Below are 19179 nucleotides of genomic sequence, written 5' to 3' on the forward strand. Positions count from 1 at the left end.
CGTGATAAAGAGATTGCACTACAGTACTTGTATTAGGTGAATTGAAAAATACTATTTCTTTTGTTTATTTACAGTGCACATACTTGTAATCAAAAATAACTATAAAGTGAGCACTGTACACTTTGTATTCTGTGTTGTAGTTGAAATCAATGCATTTGAAAATGTAGAAAATCTCCAAAAATATTTAAATAAGTGGTATTCTATTATTGTTTAACAGTGCGATTAATCGCACAATTAATCGTGATTATTTTTTTTAATTACTTGACAGCCCTAATCCCAATCAAAACCCCGGATCCTTGAATTTTGGGGTGTATAAGATCCAGTTCTGGATCTGAATTTTGCAAATGGCTCATATCTGTCTGATGGGCAGAACCGAAAGCCTGGATCTAAAATATTAAAAACTTTGCAGCTTGAAACCCATCTCTAGTTGAAACCTACACGAACATAGACAAATGTGTTTTGCACAGCTCCAGCACGGACACTTGCCAGTGCTTACAGGTTACGGTGTTTCATTTAATACACAGCCTGGGGTGGGTGGGGGAGGGGAGAGGAGAAGCTCCTAGAGACAATATACTTGAACCTGACACAAGATCAACAGGGATCATGGCTGTTGGATACCCTAATACAAGGGTGAGACATATGCTCACCTCCGTTCTGCTGGCTGGTGTGGAGAGCGGGTCTAGGTCCACCACCTACTGTGGAGAGGCCAGAACACAGTGGTGCTGACCTCACACAATTCTCTCTGCTTTACACTCAGACACAATCTTGTCCTTATGGTCTAAACAATTTCCCTTCACAGAGGAACCGCGACAGGCAAGCAGTGAGCAAATTCTATTAGCTATATAAGAGCTCTGGCTCACTGATGCAAAGAGAGTTAATAATTCCATTCTAAGGCCTGACTCTTGAACACTCTAAATATTTCAGGCATATTCACCCAGTGCAGTATTTCTATAGCTGACATAAATCTGTATGGCAAGGGAATTTACAACAGGCCTTGGTTATGTAGTTATTGGCAATAGTAATCTCGCCCTATACAGAACAACATTTGGAACAAGCCATCATTTAGTTCTGGATTTATACTTGTTTGTTCTAGTAAGGAACTTGGCAAATCATAAATTTCATTTAAAAAAAAGAAGAGCAAGGGTTGAAGATATTTATAAACTGAAGAGAGGAGAAGGAACCAGTCAAGGCCCATAATTTAGAGCTTCCTAGGAGGCGGTACAGCAGAAGCTCTGCTGGGTCAAGGTCCCCTTCAGATCTGCATCAAAGCAACTTGCCTGGGAAACCAAGATGGGCCAGAAACAACCTCAAAATCCATGCACTTCTTTGTCCCTATGCTCTAGGGATGTTCAGTACCAGGTTTTACTGCGTAGTCCCATCTTTATAACAAACCAAACTAAGAATCCAGATCCAATGAATTCTAACATGTTGGGGAAATTTGGATGCAGATTCAAGCTTTGCCACTCTGACCCCTTTCTTCTTGGAAGCTGGTGACTAAATTCCTTTGAGGATCCGGGGCTAAGGGCCTCATTTCTAGAGGAGCTGAGCGCCCATAACTCCAGTTGAAGTCAATGGAAGATATGGGTGCTCAGCACCTCGGATCATCACGTAGTGAGTGATTTGCAAGCCTAGCGTCATCGGAAGACTCCAGTATTGTGTGTGGAACTCATAGCTCACTCAAACTGCAGTCCACCATGGTGTGAAGATGAGTCCTGTACAAGGTATAAGACTGTGCCTCTGCAGAAGGGAAACAGTTTTATTTTAATGCATAAAACTCATTACAAGGGACATCCCTCATTTCAGACTCAAACTCGTCTCTCATCACATACACATCTGCTCTGATCTCATATTTTATTTATTTTCATGTATGAATTTGGTGCTCCTAATAATATGCCAGACTGACAAACCTGGAGACTGAAAGCCTCTGTTGACAGAACAGGCACAACAAAAACAGTGCTAGCACAAACTTCACCCCAACCCACCCCCATCCACTGGCAAGGTGTCTCAACCCTAACCCAGATGGTTGAGTGGGTAATTCAGTCTCTATGGCCCATTCAGGCTATCTGGGATACTCTTATGATTGTATTAAAACCTCCTCCTTGAGAGGCGGTAGCCAAGTCAATGGAAGAATTCTTCTGTTGGCCTAGCGCTGTCTACATAGGGATTTAGGTCTGCTTAACTACAGGCAGGCCTACTCTACACTTGAAAAGATCCACCTCCACAACAGGTGGTAGCTATGTCAGCAGGAGAACTCTCCTGTCGACCTAGCACTGTCTACACTGGGGGTTAGGTGAGTATAACTGCGTCGCTCGGGGGTGTGGATTTTTCACATCTCTGATCGACATAGCTGGGTCAATCTAATTTTCCAGTGTAGACCAGCCCTCAGTCTTAACCCTCCCTAATGAAATTACCAGCAGGGAAGCCAAATGTGATGTAAACACCTGTCCACTGGCAAATGGGTCAGACTAGTAAAATCAGTCCATACAGACAATCAGGCAGCCATCTGAAAGTAACAACTTTCACTCCCTATTGACTTGGGCTTGACTTGAACTACTGTCGTAGAGGCAAAAACTCCATATCCCACCCCCAATTAGGGTGACCAGACAGCAAATGTGAAAAATCGGGACGGAGGTGGGGGGTAATAGGAGCCTATATAAGAAAAAGACCCAAAAATTGGGACTGTCCCTATAAATCAGGACATCTGGTCACCCTACCCCCAATAGATATCCGGACCTCCATGCTCACATTTATTGTTGTGAATAATTAATATCAGGAAACGCTGATTCATGAAACCGAGATGAGAGAAAATATTAGCTGAGAGGGGGAAAAGTTAATCTTACAGCATTTTAAAACATTGATCCATATTACTGTTTTTCCTTTTGTTCTTCCTTCATTGTGGGTTTTCGTCCCAAAATTAGGACCATGGTGGATTGAGAGCTGTGGTGGGTGGGAGACAGCATGAGATGGATGTTTGTGTTTGTCTAAGATGTACATACTGGCTGTGCATCTGAGATCAGTTGTGAGAGGGATAGTGCAAGAGAATGAGTCCCAATGCGTGGCCCAAAAACTCTGCACTCAGAGGTTAATATGTAGAACAATAATGACACCAATCTACATGTATATAGGGTGAGGGCTTTATTCATGTAGAGGGATCTCACAGCACTTTCCAAGCTGTGAGGCCTGTTGTGGCTTTAAGAGTGTCGTAAGGGGCAGTGTGGAGGTGCAGCACCCCAGCAGGAGCACCTGGAGGAAATGAAAGTGAGGCAGGTGCAATATCGCTAGGAATGCTAGGGCAACTCTGGAAGAGTGCAAAGTGCACTCTGCACTCCCTGCAATAGGCCAGCTTAACTAACTGGTGGGGACGGGGCTTGTGTCATGGCCTCACTTCCTGCCCATCCCATTTGGGTTCTAGCATCCCTGATTACACTAGAGACCCCTGGTCTTTGCACTTGAGGAGGGGGGGTTGTGCTTAGTCCCTCTACAGGTGCACAAAAGAGGGGCTGAAGGCAGTTCCAGCCCACCCCACCCTTGTACACGCATGCAGGACCAGGCACAATCTGTGCCAGGCGTCCATCACCTGATCTCTGCTTACTGCACTGGCTTGCTGCAAAATACAGTAACGTGTCAAATTCTAGATCTCAGTCCTGATCTTTAAGGCACTCAATGGTTTGGGTCCAGGACACCTTAAAAGATCATATAAAATTCTGGGAGTAGGACCCCACTCCAGGACTCCCACCCCCAGGTACAGCTGAACTGTCCACTGCAAGGGTAAAGCTCATCAGTACAGGGGACAGAACTTCCCCAGGAGCTGCTCCAAGACAGTGGAATAAAGTCCTGCAAAAACTAAGAAACACCACAAGCCACACCATCTCCCACTCCAAGCACAAGGTATACTTCTCTGATCTTGCTTGAGGTACTATAGACATAGCACAGCAGACATGTAATATATTACATGACATAAAAATAAAAATCCCTACACAATCTCTCACTGGGGAGAAGGAAAGAACCAGACATAATAGATGTTAGTCACATTATTTCATGCACTTCTGGAAAGAGCTCAGATGCTATGGTTGTGAGTGTGGTTTATGGTTGTGAGCGTGGTTTATGGTTAAGAACATAAACAGAAGAGAGAAGAATCACTGAAATGCAGCCAGACACATGTTTTTGGTGAAAAACTGCATCCATCTACAGAGCCATTTAGAAGAATTCAGTCAAGACACTTAAGCTGCTAGGCTAAGGGACACCCCTACAGCCGCTGGGCATTCCCTCAAGCCAGAGTGGAGTTCATCAGCCAAATGAGGTAATTAAGGGACTACTTTGAAATTTTTGATCTGAGGCCTAGAAGTGGCTTTCTGACTCCAAGATGGAGCAACAGCAATTGTGCAGGTATCACACGATGGGAGATCTACTGTAGAAACAGGAAGAAGTAAATATTACCTAGGTTAGCGATCATTGTGTCCAGCACCCTCACTGCTGCAGTATAAATCCCAGAATTCTTAGAGTTCAAGTTATCAGTGACAACCGTCACCATGGAGACCACAACTGGGTGTAAACCATCTTTGAGGATAGGGATCATGGAGGCAGCTGACTCTAGCGCGTGCTGGTTCACTTTCTTGTTGGAGTCCTGAAGTCTCAGGGCAAAAGCATCAAAAATCTGTTCAAAAATAAAAAAGCAAAAGCAGGATGTATATCACTGTTGGGGCTGGCAGGGAATGTAGAATCAGAGGCTTCCAGCAAGCACAAAAATATGGGCCAGATCCTGCCAACACGTCATACCAGGTCAACATTTACTACTGTGAGAAGTCTCACGGACTTCCCTGTGCTGCTCACAATAGTAAGCTCTATGTACAGTACTGTTTGCAGAATCAGGTTCTAGCTTCTTTAATAGCTTCTCATTTTCCAGTGTGTTAGGGAAAGGTGATTTGGGGGGGAGGGGTTGGGGGGGGAGGGATAAAAATACTTATTATCCCTCCTCAATAAAGTTCAGAAATCCTTTTACTGAAGGAAGCAGCCAATCTCTTTAAGGTCCCCACATTTACCTTCCTTTGAGTCATTTCAGTGCTTGGGTAGAAGTATCACAATTACCAGTTAATAACAGAGTTTGGGAAGACAGGTGAGACAAACTGGGGGTAGCTCTGGCTTTGCCAAACTAGGGTTGGTTCTGATCCAAGTCTTGTTTTATCCAACCCTCCCAAAACCTGGGGTTGGTGGAGTGCAGGGCTTTGAGAAGTGGTTTGGGGTCTGATCAGTCTCTCTAACAGGCAGGCCTCTCAGGTGTAATGCATCATGCACTCCTCATTCGAGCAGATTCTGACTCCCTGTCCCACTGCCACCACATTCTCAGGCAGTGATCCCTGGGACAGAGAGCATCAGCAGCAGCTCCCTGTGGCAGTGGGGGTGGCAGAAGAGGAGAAGAGACCCTCTTCTTCCACCTCTGAGCCCTCTGCCCTTCCCTTCAAGAGACAGAGAGAGGGTCCCAGTATGGGAGCCCAGGAGCTGACAGTTTTTTTCAGGTAGAGGAGGAAGTGATCGGGCTGAGCCACTACATTATCCACAGAAGAGAAAGGAAGAGCACAAAGCTGGAGCTGCGCTTTTCAGGGCTAGAAGGTTCCATACCCATCTCCCAACCCTCTCTTATGAAAAATGTAGCAGCCCAGCCTACTCCTTACAACCGCCCCACTCCACTCCTGGAAAACAGTGAGCAGCTCTGGGCAGCTGGGCTCCCTCTCACTGTTCTTTGGAGGGGAGGAGAAGGCAGAAAGCAGCAGGGCCATAAGCAGCAGTTGTTGCAAAGCCCTTCTTGGGGGCAGCAGCAGTGGAACCTTGCAGAAAGGTAGGGCCGGGCTTAAATTAATTGTATTGGAGGCAGGGGCTGAATTAACTGTATTGAGTAAGGGTGTGCCAGCCTGGCCTGAATTAATTGGATGGAGGGTGAAGATAGCTGGAATTGATTGTATTGGGGGCAGCCTGGGCAGGATACATGGGGAAAGGGAACAAGAGAAAAGGCTCTTGAGACCTGGACAATGTTTGCGGAGACAAACTGGGGGTTGTTCCTGCAGTGCTCCACCAGCAGTGTCACTCCCTCCATTCGTGTCTGAAACTCCTTGGCCATCAGGAGTTTGTTTAGCTCCTTGAGCTGCTCCATCGCTTCCACGCTACGGAGAGATGAGCGACGAACCACTGGCTGTGCTGGTGCTAGGGTGTCTGATCTGGACCTGGTGTGGGGACAGAAAAACTCAATGTCACCTTTGAGTAACAGCGTTTTCAGTATAACAATGACAAACACAGCCTCAGGGTGCTTCCTGCTCACTTGGTTACAGTGCGAGCCGTATTGTAACAGGAAGCAACATCTAGTTAACATTATCTCCAGTTTATAATTAGAAAACAAGCACGGGGGGTTAAAGCGATCTACCCAAGGTCACCCAGAGGAATCAGTAGCAAAGCTGGGACTAGAAGCCAGCAGTGCTGGCTCCCAGTCCTGTGCTCAGACCATTTCTCTCTTAGGGCTTGATCCAAAGTCCACTGAGTTAATGGAAAGATTCCCATTGATTTCAATGGGCTGGGGACTAGTCCCTTATAAGTGGGGCTCATTAATTCCATTTTTTGTACCTGGGAAAAAATCTAAACACAATGGTGAGCCTTATGCTCTCTTTCTTCTTGCCACCACTGAACACAATGGAACAAATCCACTGTGTTATCAAAAGAGAAAAGACACTGGTGGCTCCACTGCCAGCCCTGGGAGCAAAAAGGACCAAGTTCCTGTCTTGAATGCTGATCCCCAGCACAGCAGGTGTGGCATTGCCATTGGATTAGCAGCAGCCACCTGGCTCAGTAATGTTCTCTTTGGATCTGATCCTTATAAACAGTTACAAAAAATTCAGATTAGCCTAGAGATAGTTTATTGATTAATAAGGCTGAAAACTCCATCATGCATATCCTCAAAGATAATGAAATAGTAACAAAGAAATGTTCAGTACCCTTCGCTGGAAGGCAGACTGTCCTGGGAGGCAGTCAAGCTGCTGTTCCTAGACTCCCTGCGGCTTTTGGTAGAAGGAGGTTCAGATACATTGTCTTCCATCCCCTATGTATACATAAAAAATGCATCTATAAAAAGCGAGAGAAGATGGGAAATGATTTCTTATGACAGTGTAAAACACGGCTTAGAGCCAGGATCCGTGTTCTTCAGATGGGAAAGCGGAGAGTTTTATAGCCCAAACAGGGAGAAGAGCCAGAGATGCCCTGAAATCCACTAGAGACTTTGCTATTGCCATCCTAATCAATCTGAGGCATTCAGATGCTACAGTGATGGGCAGCAGTATAAAACCCTATCACAGTCAGCTAGATCTGGTCACGTGCAAAACCACTGCAGTCACAAACTGGTGCCTGTTGCAGAGCAGGTAACTCTGGGAACAGCTGAACCCCCCTAGTAGTTCTAAAGGTATCCTTGGCCTACAGAATACTGGGAGAATTCCACCTGAGGCATTCTTCCAGCTCCTCGACAAACCCATGTTCTTCTCTAGAAGAGAAATGAATACAAAGACCATGCTCATCAGGATGATTTTCTACTGGCTATAGGGATTCTTGGAGCACTTTCTAGTTCCACAGCACATGAGTGCAAAGGTAGTATTTTCTGACTGGAGCAGGTATGTGCTCCGATTAAGACAGCGACACATTTCTCTTATTTTAGGAAATCTTCCAGGGACATCTCCTCCCCTATCTATTAAAAAGAGGTTTGACACTTTCAAGAGAACTACTCCCACCCCTGCCCTCTTTTTCTTTCTGGATGTGAGGGAGACCATTTTCTTCTACTTTCCTTTCTTATTTGTGTCCATAATTCCACCTACTTTACCTCCCTCATTGCCTACTGATAAACTGGGTCAGGATCGGCAGTTCCTTTCCATGAACCAGAAGAGCCGGGAGGGGGAGGGTTGTGCATGATCACGTATAGGCTCTCTCAGTACATATAAACAGAAGATATATCTCCTACTAAGCACTTACTTTCTGCTTTATTGTTGCCATAACATTTCGCAAGTTATGTGATGGGAGAGATTGTTTCAAATACCCATCGAATTTCGGATGAGGCATCAGCACATTCAGCATCTTCCGGCCGTAAAACCTAGCATGGGGAGGGGGAGAAATTAATGAAGGAACATTTTCTCTCAAAATGTCACCATTTTATTTATCTATCCAGGAGGCAGGTAGGGATTACAAAAAGAAACTGAAGTGTTATGCTCTCCATGTTCAGTACAAGCTAGTGGCACTTTGTAAGGACTTTTATCCCCTCAAAAGAGATATAAATAAAGACTAAGATTTACCTCAAATTGGCATCACTATACAATATGGCCTGCTGCATACAATAGGCCATGGAGCAGCAGAGCAATGAGGAAATATCCTCTCACTCTATGGAGATCTACTAAATAATTAAGGAATCTATTTTTCCTTTGATGAGGATGTGTAATGGTCATAACAATTTACTTCCTTAAAAAGGCTTTCATTTTGCAAGATTCTAACCTGCTTTAACAAATTATTGCAGAGGAGTTTTTTTCATCAACTACCAAAAAGCAGCTACCTCTGTGGTGGAACATGGCAACTGCTCAACAGCACACAGTAGTTTAGGGTGGAAAGTGATAAAAATCGCAGCCAATTGAAACTGCAAGGGGAATTTAGGGAGGCAGAATGCATTGATTCAATACCACCAGAATTTGACCAGGCTACTGGGTGCTAACACCCCTAATCTTACCAGAAATGCTCCGGGATCTTTCCATGACCATAAGTGGCCAGGGATTCAGTTTTACATAACACCCAAAAGATACCCAAGGAAGTCATATATGCATATTGGAGACAAAGGAAACTGATTGGTGGACTAGTCCTATTGCATTCCTTTCGACTAAAGGATGTCTCATGCAATGTAAATGCTTGAATGGATCTTTATTGCTCGATAACCCATAAGAGACGGATTCTGCACCTTTCCTTAGCCAACAGTATATACACTGTAAAAGAATTAATGGACACAAATCTGACATCAGGAATCATAATACTCAAAAACCAGTGGGAGAACACTTTAACCTGTCTGGCCATTCAATGACAGACCTGCGGGTGGCTATCTTACAACAGAAAAACTTCAAAAACAGACTCCAACGAGAGACTGCTGAGCTGGAATTGATATGCAAACTAGATACAATCAACTCAGGATTGAATAAGGACTGGGAATGGCTGAGCCATTACAAACATTGAATCTATCTCCCCTTGTAAGTATTCTCACACTTCTTATCAAACTGTCTGTATTGGGCTATCTTTATTATCACTTCAAAAGTTTTTTTCTCTTACTTAATTGGCCTCTCAGAGTTGGTAAGACAACTCCCACCTGTTCATGCTCTCTATATGTGTGTATATATATCTCCTCAATATATGTTCCACTCTATATGCATCCGAAGAAGTGGACTATAGTCCACGAAAGCTTATGCTCTAATAAATTTGTTAGTCTCTAAGGTGCCACAAGTACTCCTGTTCTTTTTGCGGATACAGACTAACACGGCTGCTACTCTGAAACCTGTCAGTATATACACTGGAATCATGCTTTCCTTATGCTTATTTTATATTATGTTTTCCTTATGCTTGTTTTACATTAGTTTGCATTGTCATGGTTTGTTTTTGCCAGCTACTGATTACAAAAGGTTTCTGCGTCTGCGAGAGGAAAGGGACATCATTACCTAGTGTCTTGATTGCAGTCCTGAGCAAGCTTCACCAGAGTCTGGACCAGTAGTTCTGTGTTGTCTCTGGTGCCTGACAGAAGTTTCTCAGCCCCAATCTGTTCCATGACAGTCAGTAAGTGTTCAGCGGCGCACTTTCGAACGGGGGGGTTACGATGGCTGAAGACAAGACATCAAACCAGCACATGTCTATATGGCCCTTCATCTCCAAAACCACAGGCCTCTGCCACTTGACCAAGAGAGAGCACCTTAATTGTTGGTAATAGCAGGTCTCTTATCCTCTCTGTGGACCCTAATATTAGTGATCACAGTATCCATTCATACACACAGAACCACTATGTTACAGATGGACCATGTACAAGGATGAGAGGGGAATTCAGTCTCCATGGCACATTTGGTCCTTGGAGTTCCTGCTGAGATTAACAACCCAGACAGGGATAGGAGGGGCAATTATGCCTTTGACACAGATATTGGTGCACTAGCATTTGGACTTAGTTCACCAACTTGTTTCATATCCAGCAGCCCATTGAACGGTCAGAGACCTAAAACCACAATGAGGGACAGTGCTATAGTATATTCACCAACACAGCATATGCCCAGAGCATTTGGTGTTTTAATGTTTTCAGGGCTGCAGAAGGTATACAGACATGTATCTCACCAACAGTTTTAGCCAGACCTTCATTTACTGGAATGAATAGCACCTGTTTGAAAGCGCCAGGTACAGTACCATCACTTTGAAGTGGTGCCAGCTTAGTGGTTCCCACAAAAGTCTGTATCTCAAAAACCCAGAGAATCTGCCGCACTGAACTGAAGTTGGCATTCTGGTGATGCTCAGCTGTGCATTTTGAACTGAAAGTGAAGTTTTTAAAGGCAATGATGGGAGACTCTCAGGAATTGACCCTGTGTGGCAGATCCCTGCCAAACCATGCATTTTCTCCTCTGGGTACACTCTAACCATACATATGACTGGTCCCTGCTTCTCTTGTTAATAATGCCCTGATGATGTGTGGTTTGTCCCAGTGGCCCCTTGATTAGTGCTCTATGGTCATTAAGCAGGAGACTTGGTTTTGGCCACACACCAGGATTCCTGTGGTCCCATCACCTGGAGAGTGGAGGGAGCACATTACAGGGCTCTGCACTGATCTATCACATCCCCATCACCACAGTATCTGGGCAATGTTGATGGACTGTGCTAGAAGAGAGGTCATCATAATGTGGTGACCTGATGATAATGGGAGGTGTAAATAGGTAGTGGCAGTGAAATACCCCAGAGCAGAGGGAATTCCTTCTTCTCTACCACTCTCTTGTTCCCCACAAAGCAAGTAGTCAGATTGCAGAGTTCAGACAAGGGAAGAGTCACATACTTTACTCCACCGGCCATGAGGGCAGCCATTGCTCGCATGGGAGTCACACTCCCCACCATGATGCCCAGGGATCGATCAGCTGCTTTCTGAATGAACTCGCTGGAATCCCCTGTCCTGTGGAGCAGGACCCGGGCAATCTCCTCAACCTCCTGGTCCATGTGCTTCTTCATGGTCCTGAAGAGCTCGCCAAGAGTGCTGATAGCAAAGCGAGACACCTTTGAGCGGAGGTTGCTAACCTGGAGGAGGAAGAGTTACGAGTAGGACACAGGAGTCAGCTTAGAAAGAAGATCTACCTGCATGTATCTAGGGGGCCAAGGGGAAACCAGAGTTTTATATCACATCAAAGGTGAAATATAGTCTATTGGTCTAAGCATATGACTGGAAGCACGGAACTACCCCTGGCTCTGACACTAGCTCCTTCTGTAGGCTTGAGCAAATCACTTAAGGCCTGATTCAATGGGACTGCTTGTGGAGTAAGGAACAACAGGGTGAAGTATTGAGCCCTTAACGTCTCTGCTTTGGTTTCTCCATCTGCTAATGGAGAAAATAATCCCTCCCTCTCTCCACCCCTTTTTCCCTCTGTCATGTTCTGAGGATTCATTAGGATTGGTAAAGCACTTTGGAGGAATGCGCTTTGTAAAGATCTGATCCTGCAAGATGCTGAGCACCCTTAATTTCCTCTGCAGTCAGTAGGCATCCAGGTGCTCAGCATTACTGTGGATTGGGCCCTAATGACAAAGCCTTATCCCATAGACTGGAATGGATCAGCAGCTGAGAGTTCACAGCGTTGTTTTTGAAAGATAGATTGATGCTGCCCAAAGGCGGGGATGCTCCAATGGTTCTAGCCATCTTCATATCCTGTGTTATTACTATAAAGCAGGAGTGGCCAAACTGCAGCTCGTGAGCTGTATGTGACTCTTTTATAGTTAAAGTGCGGCTCCCAGAGACCCCCCCCATTCTCCACCTACCAGACTTGGGGTGTGGGAAGCTCAGGGCTTCTGCCCTGTGGTGGGGCTAGGGGCTTCTGCCAAACACAACTGGTGCAGCTGAGAGTGCGTGGGCACAATTTAAAGGTTTGCTCCCCTCAACAGCTTGAGTTACAGCCCCGAGGCACACCCCCCTTCTTTCTCTCAATGGCCTCGTCCCTTCAGCTCCCAGGTGTTAGCTCTGCATGGTGAGGCAGTGGCAAACAGTTGGGAGTTGCAGGGCGGGGCCTCTGGCTTTAGCTCCTTAGGGAGAGGCAGCAGCAATAGCAGCGGTTCTCCCTGCAGGTCCCAGCTGTTTGCTGCTGCCTCTACCCAAGGCTCAGATCCCAGCTTGCCAGTTCCAGCAGCCGCCATGCAGGGAGGTGCCCCGGTGGCACCATGTGACTGAACGATGCCAGCAAACCCTGGCAAAAATTGGGGGGGGGGGAACGTGACTCCCATATGTCCACCTCACACACCTCTAGCTTCTGCCCAGTGGGGAGGAGGGATCTCAGGCTTCAGCCCCATGGAAGGCATCTACTGGGGCTTCAGCCCCACAGGGAACACGTGCCAAGGCTCAGGGCTTCAGCAGAAGCAGGGCTGAAACCCCAAGCCTGGGCAGGCGCCTCCTGTGGGGCTGAAGCTCTGAGACCCAGCAGGCATGCCCCAGCTTTCGAACTTCTGAAGATTGTTGTATGCGGCTCAGAGGGTCCGGAAGTTTGGCCGCACCTGCTATAAAGGGTTCAATGCAGGCCCCAGAAAATGCAACTGGACTGTGAAAGCAAAATCTGGGACAAGAGTGAAATGAAAGATGAACCCATGTCCCTGCATGTGAACTTCTGCAAGGAAGAGAAAAAGGTACCTCTTCCTAAAGATAACAGTGAGGTAAGAATCAGAAAAGAGCCTGAGCTGAAAAGTACAATCTGAACATCTGCCTCCCACATCCCTGAATTTCAAAGAGGGTGGGGGGGATTTGAATCCTGCAGATCTGAACATAGTGATCTATGAGCTCTGTAGCCCTCTAACCCACTATTATTCAAGCCTGCTAGATCTTTGTATTGCAGACAGAAGATGGAGATTGGAATTTACAGAAGTGAGCCAACTCTCATTGTTTGTTGCAGATGGAAGAAGGTTTAGTGTGCTTGGCAAACCATGCCTAGTAATAGCACAATCAGCTGTGCAGGCCACAAACAAGTGCTGAATTGGAACTTGCGGCTGCTTTTAACTCATTGAAGAGTCTAACATGGGCACAATAAAATCTCTCAATTAACTGATCAAATAAAAAGTAAAGATGTTCAGAGCAGTCATGGATGACTGCCCTGGAATCCCAGTGCTGTCTGGCTCATGGAGTCCAACACACATTCTCCAGAACTCTGGATATGCAAGGAGATATTTGTGTCTGAAGCAGCAGGGGAAACATTTCTATGGAGCAAGGCACTAAAAACAAGCACTGGAAGAAAGAGGGAGAAAAGGTCAGCAGGGACCTCTGAGAGAGAGAGAAAGAAACGTGGTCTAGTGAGTCAAGCATAAACCTGGGAGCCAAAACTCTAGAGTTTAATCCTGACTGACAATGATGCAGTCTGGTTTAGGCAAATCAGTTTTTATGTGCCTCAGTTTCCCCATTTGTACAATGCATAATTGTAATACTAACTCAAAGAGGCAACAGAGCGAGAGAGAGAGAGAGAGAGAGACTGCATTCAGCTGTAGGGATAGACAGATCTATATATACAACATCTATCTATGTAGATATCAGACAGAGATCTAAAGATGTAGATATAAAAATAGCTATAGAAACAGACACAGAGCAAATCATAGAACTGGAAGGGACCTCGAGAGGTCATCTAGTCCAGTCCCCTGCAAATATCTAAATAAAGATAAAACACACACACTTATTCTATACACTGTGTAGACATACATTTAATACAAATTTCTTACCTCTCTGGTAACTGCCAAGGAAACATCATGAAGTCGACAAAGGAGGACTTCTGAATGGCAGGTAGCCAGGCATTTGATGCTGAAAAGTCCTTTCTCCTTCAGTGGCCTGAGAGGCAATTTCAAAACAGACAGACATAGAAGAGACAAATCATTGGTCTTGCATAGCACTGTGCTAAACACAGTTTCACACACCTGCAACCTGGGGATAGACTCTGGAACCCACACCAGTGGGACACTAAAAGTAAAGGTGCTGAATGTTTGAGAAACTCCCTATTAGTTTTTTAAACTGCTAATAAAAAAATGCTTTCAGTAGCCTGTGTGTGCAATTCCCCAGTGACCTAAGCTGGAGGAAGGTGTATGATTGATTTACTAGTTCCACATGATAGACTCAATCCTTGAGAAAACTAGAGATTTTCATGGCAGACTATGGATTTTCCATCTCCCTTTAGACTCAGGAGACAACTTGCATTTTTCTTCTATAACCCTTATTGATGTTGCCAGTTTGTTTCAGGACTCAACTCACTGAATTAACAGTGCCACCTATTGGTGAATGACAAGAAGCACAGCCTCCTCTGACAGTCTGGGGTACATGGATTTAACTTAATAAAGAAAACCTTCATTTTTTCCTGTGTGGGGTATGGGGGAGTTGTTAAAGAAAAGAGGAAGAAAGTAGTGGAGGATTAGCAGGGAGAAGGAGAGAGGAGCAGATGAGAGAGGGAAAGTTTAAAGTAAAGGGGTTTAAAATAAAATCAAATAACTGTGTTTATACAAGCATATGCAGGGTGGCAGATTTTGACCTCAGATACACCATTGTTAATCTGGAGTAATTCCACTGAATTGAATGGATTCACTCTGGATTTACACTGGTGTAGCTGAGATCAGAAATGGCTCTATAGCTTCTGAATCCATGAATGTTCCCTTCCCTCTCTATGCCTAATTTCAGTATAGTGTGATCATCAGTTACATATTGTTGTTTGTGCCCCTGTTAGGCAGTGAGGAAAGTTCTTATTCTGAGGATCCTGGCTTCCTAATAAATTACTCCTCACACCCCATGCCTCTCTCCCCAAAACTCCTGCCTTAGAGAGACTACAGGCAGAGCAATTCCCATCTAGTATGCATTGAATCCTAGAGTTTACCTTAATCACAAGGAATACAACTGATTGCTTGGGCTCCACTCACAGATCTATAACTTGCAGAGCTAGGGGAGGATGCAGTTTTTGAAATGAACACACACTCACCAGTAGCAAGGCTAAGGAGAAGAGGCCCAGTTCTCTCCCCTATGCTTCCAGCAATGAGACCAGAGCGGAAGGTAATTCATGACGACTCAATCCCATCTCCCCCAGTAGCTTGAGGGCCTGCAAATTGTAGGGCCAACCCTACTTCTGCCTTTATGACTGCTGAAGTGGCCTCCATCTCCTTTGGCTGGGAGTCAAGGCAGGGATATGATACATAGGAAACACAGGCTTCTAGCTGGAGTATCTTCTGATTATCCTATAATTTTATCTCTTCTCTGTAACTACTATTTGTGGCTACACAAAGGGCCAAAGGAGAAGGTTAATGAATGACGTTAACCTGCTGTTAGCCACAGCAGCATTACAGCCTGGGCAGGAGAACCAGGCTGTAGGGCTTTCCCTGGCTCATATCTACTGGAAAGCAATTGCATTGTGAAGATTGGCTTCCCTTAGTTCCCTCCAAGCCCCTGATCCTGAAAGAGACTGAGCATAGCACTGGAGGAGGCAACCACTCACACATCTTTATGTTGAGGGGAAGGAGGGACTTGAGGATGGAGTGTTTCCCTACCAGTCATTGCTACTGAGCCACTTGAGAGCATCGACCAGCCCTTGCTCTGGGTCAGAGAAGGGTCTCATCTCCAAGGCTTCCGCACTTTCAGACTCCTCCTCCCCCTCTGGAGAATCCACAGTGTTTGCTGGCAGGGAGTTAGCTGTATGGAAAAATCAAACACACAGATATCAATATGGCAGGTGCTGGTCACAACTCCACAGTTAAGGTCGCAACCAAGGTTCTATTGTGAGGCTTATTTTGTCTTCTGCCTCTTCTAACTTCTTAGCTGAAATTGCTATTGGTCTGAATTTTCCTACCATTAAAATGGGCAGTCTAATTTTTAATGATTTTCAGCAGTTTAGGATTAGAACTGTTTTAATGGCTAGGAGACCAAAAAATATGAGCCTCATCCTAAACTGGTATAAAGCAGCATAGTTTCATTGATTTCAATAGAAGATCTGGCCCATGGTTTTCACAGTACCGTATTTTATTTAGCCCCTAGCACAGCAGGATTCTGGTCCATCACTAGAGCTCTTAGGTGCTATATAGTAATACAAATAAATTAATAATAATACTATCCTCATGATTTTTCAACCACTTATCGCTGGACACTAGCTTGTTATGGAAGTCTGAAAATTCACATATATGTATATTTTAACATACCGTTGAGAATGTGATTATTCAGGGATTTTCATAGATGTCTGAGTCTTGTATATATTTCTGTTCTTTAGGAGCTATCCACTGACGTATATCAGGGATTGTGGGGTAGAATATATTTGTCTCTTCAAATATATTTGTTTACAGACCATGCAGAATCTAAGCTTTCTTTAATAGGAAACATTAATTTCTAACCCTTATGGTTTCAAAGAACCAAAGAAGGGTTAGAAACCTTCCAAATGTGAACTGTAAGTAAGGAGATTCACTGTTAGCAAATGTGGTTGATGATGAATATACTAGTCATCTTAAATTTTACACGATAAATGTATTTTGTCACAAAGCCTATTTGTCATCCGAAGTGCTAGAAGTAAAAAATTTTCGCACCTAAAGATCTTTAGGCCAAAATTTTCTCTTCTAAATTGTATACGAGAAAACTTTTGACTTCTAACAGTGCAAATGTTGTGTCAAGGCTAGAAAGAATGTAGGTTCTGGAGGGAATATCTATATATGATATATAGGATATCATATTTTATATGTGGTCTATAGGGTTTGTATGATATATAGGGTACAAAAACTAAAGTTGAGAATTTCAAAAGCGTTCAGCAATGGCCTAACTCTGCTCCCACTGGTCAACAGTAAAAACCCCATTAACTTTAATGCCAACCATTTTAAAAAAATCCCCTCCTACATAGAAAGGTGTTCCATAAAAGATTCCCTTCCAAGTACCAACCCAGCCTATCCCTTCTTAGCTTGCAAGATTTAATAGAATCACAAGGTCCTATGGTTGTAGGCTAAACAAAACAAAAGCTTCCTAACAAACAAAGAAAGAACAGAGTCACTAGCACACCAACTGTCTGTTATCCATTAATTGCAGGGGGGAAAACAATTTCAATATCACCCTGCAGCATCCCACATACATCACCTGTTATATTTAAGCTATAGGACATAATAATACTGTGCGGTTTGTGGTGCGTGAGGCATGACGCCAAAGGTGGGTGTCTCCAACCTCCTCTGGCTGCAATGGTATTAGGCAGTATTGCTATAGCTGAGAGTGACTGGATAATGATTGGTTGAAAAATCATGAGATGTGATAGGCAGCTGCTCAGAGGTCAATGACAATGAGCAACCAATCAGATCACATATGCAAATGAGTTCATCCTGACTGGCTGCAGTTGAGCTCAGTGATTTCGTAGGAAGTGAACAACAGGTTTTCTGGATTTAAACATTCATTTCCCTTTTATGATGTCATCTTACAACCAAAAACAATGTTACACTTTAGAAATTCAAAATGGGTAAAGTGCCATATCCTGAGGTCCCTGTTAAATTTGTATTCAGGCAAAATTCCCATTGGCTACATAAGAAATGCCCACTTCAGTTTCACTCAGTCTGGAGTGACTACACTGGGGTTACTATGGATTTATACCAGTGAAACTGAGAGCAGAATTCAGTCCATTTGTGCTTTAAACTGTATCAGCCCTCACTCCCAGGGGAACAGAACACCTGAGATTGTGATGATAGCTTTGTGACCCCACTGACACAGCAAGTCTCACCTGATGAGTGTCGCATGAAGCTGCTGTCTTGATTGATGATAGGGATACTAGGCAGAGATGGCCTGTTGACCCGTTTCTTTAAGGCAATACCAACGCTGGCTCTGCATGGGTTGGTCACGTTGGGGGTAATGGAAATGATCCCATTGGTGTTAAGCAGGCCAAAACCTGTGGGGACTGAAAGAGCACTTCTAGAATGATGCACTGGATGGCTCCAGGATTGGTAATGGGGGAAGGTGCATTGGTGAAGGGGTGTCCCTTATTTAAAAGTACTACAGTGCTGTTCTTAATTGCCCCTACCCTCCACCCCCAGAAATAACATGATTGAAAACTGCATTACTAGGGACAATGACTGTAAAATACAGCCGTACCTTCTACAAGGGGTGAGGGAAATTAAGCTTTCCACTTCCTCTCCTCTACTTGTTTTGGGGATGAATAGAGGATTTATGCTGCTGGGGCTGTCAGTCTAGCACTTCTCACCAGCATTAGATTCACTCCACCAAATAGTAATAATAAAAAGTAAAAGTAACCTTCTATAATGCCCTTGGGCTAAGTGCTGACTTGCAACTTTCTCTGCCGCTGCACTCTTTAGAGTTTGTGCTGCAGCACAATCAGAGCCCGTCAGATGCAATTAAATCAGAGTCAGTAAACCATGCTCTAGTACATTTTTTTAAAATGTGAACTACTTTTGTAACAGCTTCAGTGCTCCTCTAAAACATAAGCTTCTCGGGAGTGTGTGTAGGGGGTGATTTGTGTTACTGCGTAAGCAGGATCTTCCTTCGTATTTTAATTAGAAACATTTCCATTAAAACTCCTCCAGATCATAACATGATTAAAAGCATTTTTTGGACACAATTAGTTTGTCTTCATTATGGCAGGCTGTGCTATAATGAGAGGGATAGGTCTGATATATAAGGCAGCATTGTCTAGTGGATAGATCTTGGGGCTAGGGAGACAGGAACGCCACAGTCTGTTCCTGGCTCTGCCACTGACTCACTGTGTGGCCTTGGGCAAGTCACCTCATGCCTCAGTTTATCCATCTGTAAAAGAATAATAATAATATTCCCCCTTCCTTTGAAAAGTGCTCTGAGGTCTTGGATGAAAGGCATTACAGAAGTGCTCAGTAATATCATTGTCATTATCAGAAAGAAAGAATAGTCCAGTAGTTAGGACACTAGCCTGGGTCTTGGGAGATCAGGGTTCAATTCCTGTCCCTGCT

General features: G+C 44.5%; 1 protein-coding gene across 1 annotated transcript in view; it reads right to left on the minus strand.

Moving 5' to 3' along the window:
* Positions 1-19179, minus strand: part of TOGARAM2 (TOG array regulator of axonemal microtubules 2) — a 44072-nt gene that overhangs the window by 7997 nt on the left and 16896 nt on the right. The window contains exons 9-17 of the mRNA XM_034764764.1: positions 17964-18137; positions 15775-15916; positions 13975-14080; positions 11075-11310; positions 9711-9869; positions 7999-8116; positions 6978-7081; positions 6017-6215; positions 4438-4654 (exon numbers count right to left, since the gene is read on the minus strand). Coding sequence (XP_034620655.1) covers positions 4438-4654; positions 6017-6215; positions 6978-7081; positions 7999-8116; positions 9711-9869; positions 11075-11310; positions 13975-14080; positions 15775-15916; positions 17964-18137 — 1455 coding nt within the window. The remainder of the gene's footprint in view (positions 1-4437; positions 4655-6016; positions 6216-6977; positions 7082-7998; positions 8117-9710; positions 9870-11074; positions 11311-13974; positions 14081-15774; positions 15917-17963; positions 18138-19179) is intronic.

Source organism: Trachemys scripta, chromosome 3, assembly GCF_013100865.1.
Source record: "Trachemys scripta elegans isolate TJP31775 chromosome 3, CAS_Tse_1.0, whole genome shotgun sequence".
NCBI classification, from domain to species: domain Eukaryota; kingdom Metazoa; phylum Chordata; order Testudines; family Emydidae; genus Trachemys; species Trachemys scripta.